This window comes from Podarcis vaucheri, assembly GCF_965113315.1.
Source record: "Podarcis vaucheri genome assembly, chromosome: 14".
Classification (NCBI taxonomy): domain Eukaryota; kingdom Metazoa; phylum Chordata; class Lepidosauria; order Squamata; family Lacertidae; genus Podarcis; species Podarcis vaucheri.
Genome location: NC_138752.1, coordinates 5,760,239 through 5,773,776, shown reverse-complemented (window position 1 = coordinate 5,773,776; position 13,538 = coordinate 5,760,239). Strand labels below are relative to the sequence as shown.

The window sequence follows — 13,538 nt, the reverse complement described above, 5'->3', positions numbered from 1 at the left end:
GTGATAGGAGTTGTTATCTTCTTCCCAAAATGGCTTCCAGTTTTTTTTTTAATTATGTTTAAGGAGTAAGCAAGTGTAATACATGTATACTGGCTCAAAGTGTTCACTAAAAAAGTTCTAAACTGTTTTAATTGTGCTTTTATATGCTGTAACATGCTGTGGATCTTCTGGTGAAGGGTGGGTAAGAGATGCTGATTCTGATGATAATAAGTGTAATGCATTCATCTTTGGTGAGAAATTTATTTTCTTTACTACGTAACCCAAGTTTTCATGCTGACAGAAATAATTATTATTTTCTTTAATGCAGAAATAGTGTTTCTTTTTTCTTTCTTTCCAAGGTCATGGAGACAGCAACAGCCGTAACATTCCAACTTTAGTAAAAGATATCAGCAACGTCGGAGAGGTTTCTTGTGGCAGTTCGCACACCATAGCTTTATCCAAAGATGGGCGAACGGTTTGGTCATTTGGAGGAGGAGATAATGGTAGTGTTTTTTCCATGCAATTTCTCCTAGGTTGTGCTTGAGATTGTACAGAACATCATCTGTTAAGGGCATGGTGGGGGCAGAAGGTCCATAAAACCCCCGCTTCCATGTTCTGTCTTGTTCTGCCTTTCTGGCCATATTCAAGTGCAGAAACAGCCAATGACTGCATTTGGTTTCAGAAACCATGGTTGACAAAGTGGTGACCATTTTCTGTAGTCACATGCTCCTTTCTCACCCTACTCTTCCTTTCCTATCTTCATACACCAGCTCTTGCTAGGCCTATTTGTGTCTAAACTGGGGGACTCTGGCAATTTCAGCTAATATCCTGGCTGGTTATCCTGGTTTGTTATCTCAGTTCAATCCATAGTTTCCTGGTTTGACCATGAGAGGCAAATCTGACTTGATGAAGCCAGGATCTTGCATTCCCATAATTCAAATGTAACATGGCTTAATATAAGCCTGGGTGTGGGAGGAACATGCTGTTGCAGCTTCATAAGCCATGGTTTATGGAGCTGTGGATGATGGTCCAAACCTCTGTTGCTACAATGCTTAGGTCTGCAGGCTTTGTTTGTGAAGGCTCCTCTCACAACTCTCACTGTGTGTGTGTGTGTGTGTGTGTGTGTGTGTGTGTTGCTGGCCGTGGTAGAAGATTGTGTGGTCTCTTTGGGTTTATGGATTGTCCCCTAAATCAGTAAACTAGTATGTGGTAATAATTCATGTCCTTATATGTATTTGGAGAGGTTTCTTTGTTAAATTGTGATGATAAATCTTGTATGCAGTTCACTTTAAATATTTCCAGTTTAAAACTGCAGATTATGTTAGATTTGTGGTCATTGAATGGCTCAAGAGGTGCAGGAGGCAACATAAACATTATTGATCTCTTGTGTATGATCCCAACAGGCAAACTTGGTCATGGTGACACCAACAGAGTGTACAAACCTAAAGTTATAGAAGCCCTACAGGGAATGTTCATTCGGAAAGTTTGTGCAGGAAGTCAGTCTTCACTTGCTCTAACCTCAACGGGGCAGGTAAGATGCGAGCAGCATTGCCAATTTCACAAAAGTTCCTAGCCCAGAAACCATTCTTACTATCCATTTGTAACAGTTCAAGTCATTTGTGGTTTATCAGAAGTTTGATGAAAAAAGAAAATTAATTAAGTTTACAAAAGTTTCTCTGCCTACTCAATGTAGGCAAGGGAGCGTTTACAAGTTTGACAATAAGACATTTGTGTTTTGCTGTACTTCTTCCTTTGTTGTGTGTTTTTATATTCTAAAAGTAGCGAAAGTTATATGCAGTGGTACCCCGGTTTTCGGACATCTCTGTTGCCAAATGTTTCGGTTTTCAAATGCCAAAAACCCGGAAGTAAATGCTTCCATTTTTGAACTCGCCTTGGAAGTCGAACTGCTTCCGCCACATGTATCTGTTGTTTTTCACAATTTTCTCTATTGACTTGGCAAACTGCCTTTTGTGCCTCTGTTTTCGAACGTTTTGGAAGTCGAATGGTCTTCTGGAATGGATTACGTTCGAAAACCGAGGTTCCACTGTAAAATCAAAGAATAGAAAGTAAAGTCTTAAAATACAGTGGTACCTCCAGTTGCGCACGGGATCCGTTCCAGAGCTCTGGTTGGATCCCAAGGTTTACGTATCCGGAGGTGCCGCTTCTGCGTATGCGTGCAGGGCGAAACCTGGAAAAATACTTCCGGGTTTGCCACGCACGTATCCCAAAGGATATGTAACCAGAGGTGAACATAAGTAGAGGTTCCACTGTATTGCAGTCTAATAAAACTCACTTCCTAAATAACAGCTGTGTGCACATGGTTGATATCTAACGTCCTTTCAAAGGGAAACCTTGTTGAAACCTTAGATTTTCCTGTAAGAACTCGTAAGAGAAAACGATCAGCCTCCACTTCAATGGTCAAGAATGAAAAAGAATGCAGTTTGGTGCTATATGGATTTTATTGATTGTAGATAGAAATTATGAATCGCCACCTCCCAAACCTAGCAATTGCTTGCAGTATTCCCAGTATGCAAACTGAAAGCTATGCCCAGAGGGTCTTTTTACTTTGCTTCACTTCATTTTGGTTGCAGTACTCTGTGCTTACACAGGATGCACGTGAGTTCTCTCTCCATTGGTGTGAAATGAGGATGGGAAATCCATTTGAAATTGAGAACCATATATGGTTTGGTGTAGGACTGCAACTTTTAATTGCTGAAACAACTAAGCAGTTTTAAAACCTTGCAATTCACCTTTTAAGTGAATTTATTTATTTATTTTTTAAAAAATTATTAAAGATTTCTTAGTTTACAAAAATACGTGCCTTGCATCTTTTTTCAAGTTGTGTTTTCTACATATCAGTTACATTTGTTGTGAGACATTAGTGTTGCATGCAGTATTAGGTTGGGAAGAAAAGAGGGGGAATGAGGGGGCGGGTGGGGATGGCTCGTGGGGTGGCATGGCAATACTTCTATTTTTTCTACTTAGTGAATGTGTGGGGTTTTATGTAAGCATCATTTGTGCGGGTTCTCTTTCTATTCACTTATTATATTTCCTTGGTGGTGATAGAGGTTTGGGGTGGCCTAGGGTGTGGTAGGTTGTCTTTGCTTGGCAAGTTAATTTCTTTCTTAAAATATTTTTCATAGATGTACCACTAAAGACGCATCACCTTTAAAGAGGCTTTCCCTGCTGTCTTTCACATTGGGCAGAAAGCTCTTCTAAGATGATGCCTGCTATGACTCATATGCTTCATCTAAAGACAAAGAATATAACCAGCTTCAGAGTAATTGTGTTTTCCTGTATGCAAATTTAATTGACTCGTCATCAGTTAGTGACCAAGATTTCTTTAACAGTGTGACAATCCTAACTGGATTGCAGATGGGGCTTTTGGACTAATAACAATGATATTTTGTGTATTAAATTCTGTATATTTTGATCCAGGTGTACGCTTGGGGCTGTGGTGCATGTCTCGGATGTGGGTCTTCAGAAGCTACAGCGCTCAGGCCCAAGCTGATTGAAGAGCTGGCTGCAACGCGGATAGTGGATATTTCAATTGGGGACAGCCACTGTTTGGCACTTTCTCATGGTAAACTATAATGCTTATGTAATACTAAAGCTTATTATGGCAAATACACATTGGTTTTCAAGTGTGTTCAACACTGTTATTATTACTATTACTTGTTTTTTATTTAGATAATGAAGTTTATGCTTGGGGTAACAATTCCATGGGACAGTGTGGCCAAGGGAACTCCACAGGGCCCATTACAAAACCAAAGAAAGTGAGTGGCTTAGATGGAGTAGCAATTCAGCAGATTTCAGCTGGAACATCCCATAGTCTTGCCTGGACAGCCCTTCCCAGAGACAGGTAAGTAATTATATACTGATAATAACCAAACCATTTAATGTTTATGCATACCTAATGGAATGGGTCTTGGCTCAATCATGTTAGGGTGCCTTTGAATCCCAATGCTTTGTGCTTAACCAGATCCCCTCACTTATATATTTTTGGCAAAAAGAGCTTATTCTGTTTTTAATGAGTCATTGTTTATTTTGATTGATATTTAATTTTTGCTCCATGGTCATCTTTTATTTGATTTGCAGACAAGTTGTTGCCTGGCACAGACCATACTGTGTGGATCTTGAAGAAAGTACCTTCTCCCACCTCCGTTCTTTCCTTGAGCAGTATTGTGACAAAATCAACAGTGAGATTCCTCCTCTTCCTTTCCCATCCTCAAGGTATTTGTTTATGTGGCATATATGTTATCCTGTTGATTTTTATATTATTATTATTATTATTATTATTATTATTATGGGCACATTCATGCATGGAAAGTCTTGGCTTGCATTTCCAGAATGAGAGTTCAGATTTGTGTAACAGTATTAGGGCTGGGCAATATATATCAATATATCATCCAAAACTGGTTTGAAGTCAATATAGTTTTATCAGTTTCATAATTTTTGACTTGACAATATATCACGGATCATGAAAAGTGTGTGTCCATGTCCGTATGTGTGCTATGCAAAAATCACAATGTGGGAAAAACCATGAAGGCAGTCAGTGCTTCTCTTGATTTCTGCAACCCCTGTTAACTGCCAGCTCAGCTCTCCCCTTCCTTATGCAGGGGTCATCAAATCACAAGAGCAGACACCGGTAAAAATCATCATGCAGGAAAAACTGTGAAGCTAGCCAATGCTTCTGCATAACGCCATCCTTATTTTAGACATCATGATATATTGGTTCAGTTACCTCTGGAAGCAGCTCTGCAGTTGAAACCTCCCATTTGGTGGGATTTGCCATCAAATGCTTGCGCCTGTGTGGACCCAGCAGGATCTTTCCTTCACTTGGAATACGGTGTTGGTTGCCAAGGGCAATTGGAAGGGTTCTTTCAGTTTTACTGTAGCTCTTTACGTCAGGCTGGATGGAAGGACCAATGAGTCAGCTTATTTCTGGGAAAGAGGAAAAACTAACAACATTTGATCAGCTCTGTGTGCAAAGTCTTAGAAACTTCTTCAACTGTAAAGTCTCTCTCCTCTTAAAACTCATTTTCAGGGTATTGGCATTTAGATGTTTGTAGGGAAAACATTTAAACCCTCAACTCAAGAAAATTAATCTGAAAATACAATTGAAACTATATACATTTAATCAGAGGTGTCAGGGGTTCAGGAGCTGAGGCACAGGAAAGGAAGGAAACAGAGAGCGAAGGGGAGGAATACGAAGGAAACATGAGCGATGACGGCGGCCTGAGATCTCCGAGTCTTTCCAGTGAATCGGAAGATTCACAGAAAGGAGCGCCAGTGGTCAGAGCAAGGGGGGGGGGCTTAGGGAGACACCCCAGGAAGAAGGGACCAGAGGGGGCTCAGAGAGCAGCAGTTGGAAATCGGGGCCAGCTTCCCCAACAGGGCGCAGCAGGGAGGAAGGGGGCCAGATATCGGGATCCGGCGACTCGCCACAGGCAGGAGGGCTTGAGTCAGGATTGGCCACACCTCCGTCGGGGAGTGAGGAAACGGTCAAGAGGAAGGTGAAAAGTTGGGCGCGCGCGCCAAGTTCAAATGCGCAGGAAGGCGGCACAGTAAGCAGCCCGGAAAGGGAGCCAGGTCCTAAAGCCCGCCGCAAAGAGGGAGAAGGGTCCGGGGGGTCGGCGTCGGAAGAGTCCAGGAAGGAAGAGACCATGGGGGGCAGAGGGACCCAGAGAAGGAAGGAAAGGCGGAAGAGGTGGAGTAAGGCTAGAGTATTAAGTTGGTGTACAGGAGGCGGGGACTCAGACGGAGCTTCGCCGGTCTAGCTTCTAAGACGTAGAGCTGCACGCTGCAGCTTGGAAATGGAAACTGTAACTCAATAAAGACTTTTATAAAGTGAACGCTGGCTAGCGTGATCCTCTGTGAGCTGGGATCTGGAAGCAGCTCTGACAGTAAGCTCCGTCCCCAGTTTTGGCACCAAAAGCCTCGCAGCGTGAGCAGGCGCAGCGAGGGGTGAAGATTGGTGTCTCTTCGCGAGCTCACAAAAGTCAGAAGAAATGACTACCGAACAGCAGATTACAGCCCTGCAAAATGCAGTGACACAACTAAACGCAGAGATACTCGCATCCAGGAAGAGGGAGGAGGACGCAGCTGCCGCCTACAAGGATCTCCAGATCAGGTTGGAAGTGCTTACAAAGCAGGGGCAACCGGGACCCAAATCGGAGGGAATTGGGCTGGGGAGGAGGCAGTCTTGTATCTTATTTCGATGGGAATTTACAGCAGTACCCCAACTTCCGAGCAGATGTGCAGTGTGCGCTACAACTGCTGGACAGAGACTTTAGAGATGAGCAAGAGAAAGTGGGGTTTATCTTATCCCATTTGCATGGAGACGCCAAAGCGTGGCTGCGTAATCTGTGGAGAGATAAGGATCCGGCGCTCCAAAACGCGGATGCCTTCATTAAAGCGATGGATGCGTGCTTTTTATCAAGTATAGAGGAGGGCCAGTGTACGGCAGTATCATTCCCGCTTTTTTGCACTGGTCAGTGCCCTGGAATGGGACAGAGATTCAGCTCCGGTCAGAGACCTTTTCTGGGAAGGATTGAATGGGGCGGTGAAAGATGAAATTGCGAGGGGGGAGAGGCCCCGGAGCACTCAAGAGATCGTTCAGAGGGCGCTGTCGATTGGGGTGCGTCTAGAAGAACGTCCATGGAGCAAGGACGAAGGGCGTGGAGGACGGGAGTTGGCGAGAGGGTTTCCCTTCTTTCCCAAGGATGCTGCGCGTGCGCAATCCATGCCTCCGCCAGGAGGGGGAGCGGAACCTATGGAGGTTGGAGGTGTCAGGGCTCAGTCAGCGAACAGAGCCCTAGCGCCGGGAGCAGTCAAACCGAAGCCTCCTAGAGGGAACCGGAAGTGCTACCTCTGTGACAGTCCTCAGCACATGGCGAAAGAGTGTCCCCAGAGGCTCCACAAGCACACTGCAGCCTCCGCAACGGTGACAGAAGCAGCTCAGCACAGGGAACCGCAGCAGGGAAACGACGGAGTCTGGCTGGAGACAGAGGCACTGGGGCCCAGCCAGACGAGTCAGTGAAACAGTCCCCAGAGATTTTGCAGCCCACAGACCCCCTCCCACCCAAACCAGTAGTGCAGCTTACCGCATCGCTCCAACTACCCAATGGACTCACGATAGACGTGCCAATTACGATTGACTCAGGAAGCAACGCGGACTTTATAGGGCAGGAGTTTATCGAGCAGCACGATATAAAAGTACTGCCTGCCACGCTGCCCCTGCAGGTCGTCACGGTGGATGGCAGAGAACTACTAGGGGGGCAAGTGGTGAAGCAAACGCCACCGATGGTGATGCGAATTGCAAATCACAGGGAAGTCATCAGTTTTAATGTCACACAACTGTCGGACACTCCTATTGTATTAGGCATGAGTTGGCTGGACAGGCACAGTCCAACGCTGGCTTGGTACCAGCGACAGCTGATCTTCGGCTCCTCTTATTGTGCAGAACACTGCATCGTGCCCCGGCAGGAAGGAGAGGAAGAGGAGTCACAGCTGCAAGTGGGCACGCTGCAAACGGTCCCCCACAAATACGCAGAATTTTTGGAGGTTTTCTGCGAGAAGGAGGCGGACAAGCTACCCCCCCCCACAGACCATATGACTGCAAGATTGACCTCCTGCCAAGGGCGACGCTGCCGAAAGGGAAGCTGTATTCCATGTCTGAAGACGAACTACAGGAACTCAAAGAGTTCATAGATCATAATTTGGAGCGCGGTTTCATCCGAGAGTCCAAGGCAGTGGGGGGCAGTCCTGTATTCTTTGTAAAGAAGAAAGACACACCCCAAAAAAGACTTGTAGTGGACTATCGCACCTTGAACGCGATGACCAAGCCCTCAGATTTTCCCATGCCCAGGATCGACGACCTCCTCGCGACGGTGCGCAAAGGACGCGTGTTCACCAAGTTGGACCTGCTAGGGGCGTACAACCTTCTTCGCATGCGGGAAGGCGATGAGTGGAAGACAGCCATGTTCACGCCCCTGGGCACCTACGAATACAGAGTTATGCCGTTTGGACTGCAAAATGGCTCCCACTGTTTTCAAGCTTTCATGCATCACGTGTTAGCGGGGCTCCTCTACAAGAAGTGTGTCTGCTTCCTGGATGACATCCTGATATTTTCTGAATCGCAGCAGGTCCACGACCGGGACGTCAAGGAAGTGCTGAGAAGACTACAGGAGCATAGACTGTACGCCAAGCTGGAAAAGTGCCAGTTCGACATGACGGAGGTGGATTTCCTGGGATACAAATTGTCGGACAAGGGGCTCGCCATGGACAGCACCAAGGTTCGCGCTGTGTTGGACTGGAAGAGCCCGCGCAACCGGAAGGAGGTCCAGCGGTTTGTCGGCTTTGCGAACTTCTATCGCAAGTTTATCAAGGGGTTCGCGATGCAGACGGCGGCCATTACAGACACGCTCAGCTCCAAGAAGAAGAGATTCATCTGGACGGAGCAGGCGGAGCAGTCCTTTCAGACACTCAAGCGTCTCTTCGCGTCGGAAGAGCAGCTACTGCATATTAACCCCAGCAGACCGAAGCGGGTTGAAACGGACGCTTCAGACAGAGCCGTGGGAGCTGTCCTGTTGCAGCAAGACCCGCAGGGGGCTTGGAGGCCGGGAGCTTTCTACTCCAGGAAGCTCAGCAAGTCGGAACAGAACTACACCATCTGGGACAGGGAGTTGCTTGCCATTCATGCAGCATTCAAGGCGTGGAGGCACTTCCTGATCGGAGCCAAGCACACAGTGCAGGTCCGCACGGACCATAAGAATCTGGAGTACTGGCGCACGGCGAGGTTCCTCAACCAGAGGCACATACGTTGGGCGGAGTTCTTTGCGGACTTCGACTTCCGGATAGAGTATGTCCCAGGCGACACCAACGTCATGGCGGATGCGCTGTCCCGAAAACCGCAATACCTCGAGGAGGCGACGCCAGCGGCGGCCAAGCACATCTTTGCACCGACAGCGTGGGCGTGCGCTTCGGCGACCGTTGACCTGGATGCTGTACGGCACGCGTTGCAGGACGACTCCTTCGCGCAAGCAAAGATGGCAGAGGTGCACAGGGGCACGGCGAAGAGCGACGAGTTCCAAGTGCGCGACGGCTTGCTCATCCGTAAAGGGGCCATCTACGTGCCGGGAGACGAACTTTGCGCTAAGGTACTGCAGCAGTTGCACGACGCGCCCACAGCCGGGCACTTTGGCACGGAGAAGACGGTGGAATTAGTCGCTAGAGACTTCTGGTGGCCCAGAATGCGAGGGGAAGTCGCGGATTACGTTGCGAGGTGCGACACCTGCCAGAGGGCTAAGCCGGTGCACAAACCGCTGGCGGGACTGCTGGAACCGCTGCAAACCCCTTTCGAACCATGGGAGAGGGTGGCCCTGGACTTTGTCACGGATCTACCCAGCTCGAGGGGCAAGACAGCAGTGCTAGTGGTAGTGGACTTGTTCACCAAGATGGCACATTTCATTCCGTGTGCGAAGGTGGCCACGGCGGAACAGACCGCCAAACTGTTCATAGATCACGTGTTCAAAGTGCACGGTCTGCCGCGGTCTATACTGTCCGACCGGGGGCGGCAATTCATCTCGAACTTCTGGCAGAAGCTGATGGGTTTCCTGAACGTCAAGATCAACCTAGCGTCGGCGAGACACCCGCAGACCAACGGACAAGCGGAGCGGGTCAATGCCATCATGCAGCAGTACCTGAGATGTTACGCAAATCAACAGCCTGCAACGTGGGTGGATTACCTGCCGCTCGCCGAGTTCGCCTACAACAACACGAAGCACGTTTCCACGGGGGTGACTCCGTTCTTCGCCAACAATGGAAGGCACCCCAGAACCTTCCCGGGACTGGAAAGAATGGGGGAAGGGGAGCCGCAGGCAGCGGACGCTTTCGCGTCAGAGTTGCAGGAGGTCCACGACCAGCTTCGGAGGCAGCTGGAGCTAGCTAAGCACGCATACAAGGTGCAAGCTGACAGACACAGGAGGGTTGGCGAAAACATACAAGTGGGAGACTGGGTCTGGTTGGCAGCCCACGCAGTGCCGGCCAGATCGTTAGCTAAGAAGAAGCTAGGGCATAAGCAGCTAGGGCCCTACCTAGTCGAGGCACAGGTCAATCCGGTGGCTTTCCGGCTGACACTTCCGGAAGGATCCAGGATGCACCCGGTGTTCCACAGATCGGTGCTCACTCCCTACAAGGCACCTCACAGGTTTCAGGAGCCAGGAACGGCACCGAGTCCGCTCCGGGAAAGGACTGCGCAAGGGGGGTTGCCGCAGGAGGAGCCCATCAACGAGGTCACAGAGATTTTAGACTCTAGATGGGGGGAAGAGGGGGTAGAATACCTTCTCGCCAGAGAGGGCACCCCGGCCAGTGCCAACTGCTGGGTGCACGGCTACGCTTTGGAGGACCCTCTGCTCAAAGACGAATTTCATGCCCTCTTCCCACACAGACCCATGCCAGCCGACTTTTTCGACGACTGGCTTTTCACACCCACGCTTTCATCCAGCATGTTCCAGGGGTTTGACTCGGACGTGGAACCTACACTGGGCACACGCTCCCCGGAAGAGTCACCCTCGGGATCGGCCTCGGAACCCTCGTATTGGTGGGACGATCGACCAGAGGAACAGTGGCGCAGGAAGTGGCTGAAGGGTCCAGGGCGAGCGACGGACCCAGGAGAGACCGAGGGAGAGACTGACTTGGACGTGTTCGGGGAGGATTTTGGGTTCGAGCACGGCGGCACAGAGATGGAAGCAGAGGTGATCGACGTCGACGAGCGCAAGGAGGAAGAGCCAGACTTATCCAGTTGGATGCACGCCACGGGAGACGAACTGTATCCGGCACGCACCCCCATGACGATGGAGCACCCAGCACCCACACCTGGAGGGGGGAAGGGGGGGCTTCGAGGGGGGGATGGATGTCAGGGGTTCAGGAGCTGAGGCACAGGAAAGGGAGGAAACAGAGCGAAGGGGAGGAATACGAAGGAAACATGAGCGATGACGGCGGCCCGAGATCTCAGAGTCTTTCCAGTGAATCGGAAGATTCACAGAAAGGAGCGCCAGTGGTCAGAGCAAGGGGGGGGCTTAGGGAGACACCCCAGGAAGAAGGGACCAGAGGGGGCTCAGAGAGCAGCAGTTGGAAATCGGGGCCAGCTTCCCCAACAGGGCGCAGCAGGGAGGAAGGGGGCCAGATATCGGGATCCGGCGACTCGCCACAGGTGGGAGGGCTTGAGTCAGGATTGGCCACACCTCCGTCGGGGAGTGAGGAAACGGTCAAGAGGAAGGTGAAAAGTTGGGCGCGCGTGCCAAGTTCAAATGCGCAGGAAGGCGGCACAGTAAGCAGCCCGGAAAGGGAGCCAGGTCCTAAAGCCCGCCGCAAAGAGGGAGAAGGGTCCGGGGGGTCGGCGTCGGAAGAGTCCAGGAAGGAAGAGACCACGGGGGGCAGAGGGACCCAGAGAAGGAAGGAAAGGCGGAAGAGGTGGAGTAAGGCTAGAGTATTAAGTTGGTGTACAGGAGGCGGGGACTCAGACGGAGCTTCGCCGGTCTAGCTTCTAAGACGTAGAGCTGCACGCTGCAGCTTGGAAATGGAAACTGTAACTCAATAAAGACTTTTATAAAGTGAACGCTGGCTAGCGTGATCCTCTGTGAGCTGGGATCTGGAAGCAGCTCTGACAAGAGGTGTTCTTTCTTTATGATAAACATTATTATCAAACTTAAGCATAATGCATAGCAATATTTCACTGGGTGCAGCAGTGGCTATACTGCTCTGTCACATCCCACTGCTGCCCAGCTGGTGTTAGGTTTGCTACGATAAAGAATTAAAATTACAAGAAAGTAATAACCAATGCAAAATCATTCTTAAGCAAAGCAGCTGAAATCAGCAGCAGATAAAACCGGATAAAAGCAAATAAACAGCAGAAGAAAAGCCAGTCTCAGCAGAACAGCAGAAAAGCCACAAGCCAAAGGCACAATGAAACAAAAAGGCTCTGTTTCTTCTGAATGCTAAAAGCAAAGGGTCCTGGTGGGTTTTCATGGGGTGTGTTCCTCATTGTCTGTGCTATTGCTGAGCCCTGAATGTTGTTTGGTTGTATTGTGACAGTTACACCAACTAAACCATTGTAAGACTATTGTGATATGTGAAACTTTTTGTTCAGATGCTGGGCATGAGTACTGTAGAAGGGGAAATGTACCTGATAGCAATAACTGGAGATCACAGGTAAGCCTGGGTTAATGGCAACCCCTTGTTTTTCAGGGAGCATCACAATTTCCTGAAGTTGTGTCTGAAGCTGCTCTCCAACCACCTTGCTCTTGCATTAGCTGGCGGAGTGGCTACAAGCATACTTGGAAGGCAAGCTGGCCCGCTTCGGAATTTATTGTTCAGATTGATGGACTCTTCTGTTCCAGATGAAATACAGGAGGTAAATCTCCAAAGTGGACCACACTTGCTTGTGTTTTTGGGTTGTGTGCCCTATTAATTCAAGTTGGGAAGGCAGTCTAAAAATCTGACACCTAGAAACTCAGATCAATATTTTGCCACAAGTTCTCTAACTTACCTGACTGTTTTATCACACTCTGTTAAAAGCTGAAACTAAAGTGTGTGTGTGTCCACAGCTTTGTTCCCAAAGCAACACCACACTCACAGTCACCCTCCAACTTAGGGAATTCCCAAAGTTTGTTAAAATACAAAAATACTTACACATAACTGCTCCTGCACCCTGTTGTACACTAAATGCTTACTCTTGTGCAGGAGAGCTGTTCAACAGTGGAACAGTCATGCTCAGGAAGTTATGGGCTGTCCTCCATTGGATGTCTTTAAGCAGAGGTTGGATGGCCATCTGTGATTGATGCTTTAGTTGAGATTCCTGCATTGTAGGGTTTGGACTAGATAATCCTTGAGGTCTCTTCCAACGCCTCAATTCTATGATTCTAGGAGATAGGGAAGGAAGTAAATGTTGCAGAGCTTATAGCAGTTAATGGGCATCTAGTCTTTTCAGTTGATACATTGAAACTAGTGTGTAAGGTGAAATGTTTCAGAAATGCTTTCCAGGGTAAGTTGAAATAGTCTCAGCAACCTCTCATTCCACTTCTTAGGTTGTAATTGAAACTCTGTCAGTTGGAGCCACAATGCTATTGCCTCCATTGAGAGAGAGGATGGAATTGCTGCATTCCCTTCTACCCCAAGGTCCTGACAGATGGGAGAGCCTGTCAAAGGGGCAGGTAAAAAGTCTCTTGGAATTAGCATTTGCTTGAACATGCTTCCATAGTAGCCACTATGGAGGATAACATGGTGTTATTCGGCTAAGGACATAAACTCTATGCTGCTGTGTAGTGTGTAGGTTGGGGATAATTAAGCAAAAAGATCTTCATTTTGTTTCCAGAGTAAGATGTAATTATGTGGGTCAGAGGGACAATGGGTGACTTTGCTGGTGGCCAACTGAATTACAGGGATATCACACAACAGGATGCTGGACTGAAGACTCTAGCAGGCTGGGAGAGGGGGGTAGTATTGGAACTGTGCTCCCATTATGAAGCTGTTCTCTACACCGCTACAAGGAACAAGGT

General features: G+C 48.5%; 1 protein-coding gene across 19 annotated transcripts in view; it reads left to right on the top strand.

Annotated features, from left to right (window-relative positions):
* The window catches only part of HERC1 (HECT and RLD domain containing E3 ubiquitin protein ligase family member 1), a 119,431-nt gene that overhangs the window by 24,221 nt on the left and 81,672 nt on the right, over window positions 1–13,538 (top strand). For all 19 annotated transcript variants that reach the window (XM_082198174.1, XM_082198181.1, XM_082198173.1 and 16 more), the window contains exons 7-13: window positions 339–482; window positions 1,383–1,510; window positions 3,418–3,562; window positions 3,670–3,841; window positions 4,078–4,212; window positions 12,229–12,394; window positions 13,068–13,193. In XM_082198174.1, the coding sequence (XP_082054300.1) occupies window positions 339–482; window positions 1,383–1,510; window positions 3,418–3,562; window positions 3,670–3,841; window positions 4,078–4,212; window positions 12,229–12,394; window positions 13,068–13,193 (1,016 nt within the window). The remainder of the gene's footprint in view (window positions 1–338; window positions 483–1,382; window positions 1,511–3,417; window positions 3,563–3,669; window positions 3,842–4,077; window positions 4,213–12,228; window positions 12,395–13,067; window positions 13,194–13,538) is intronic.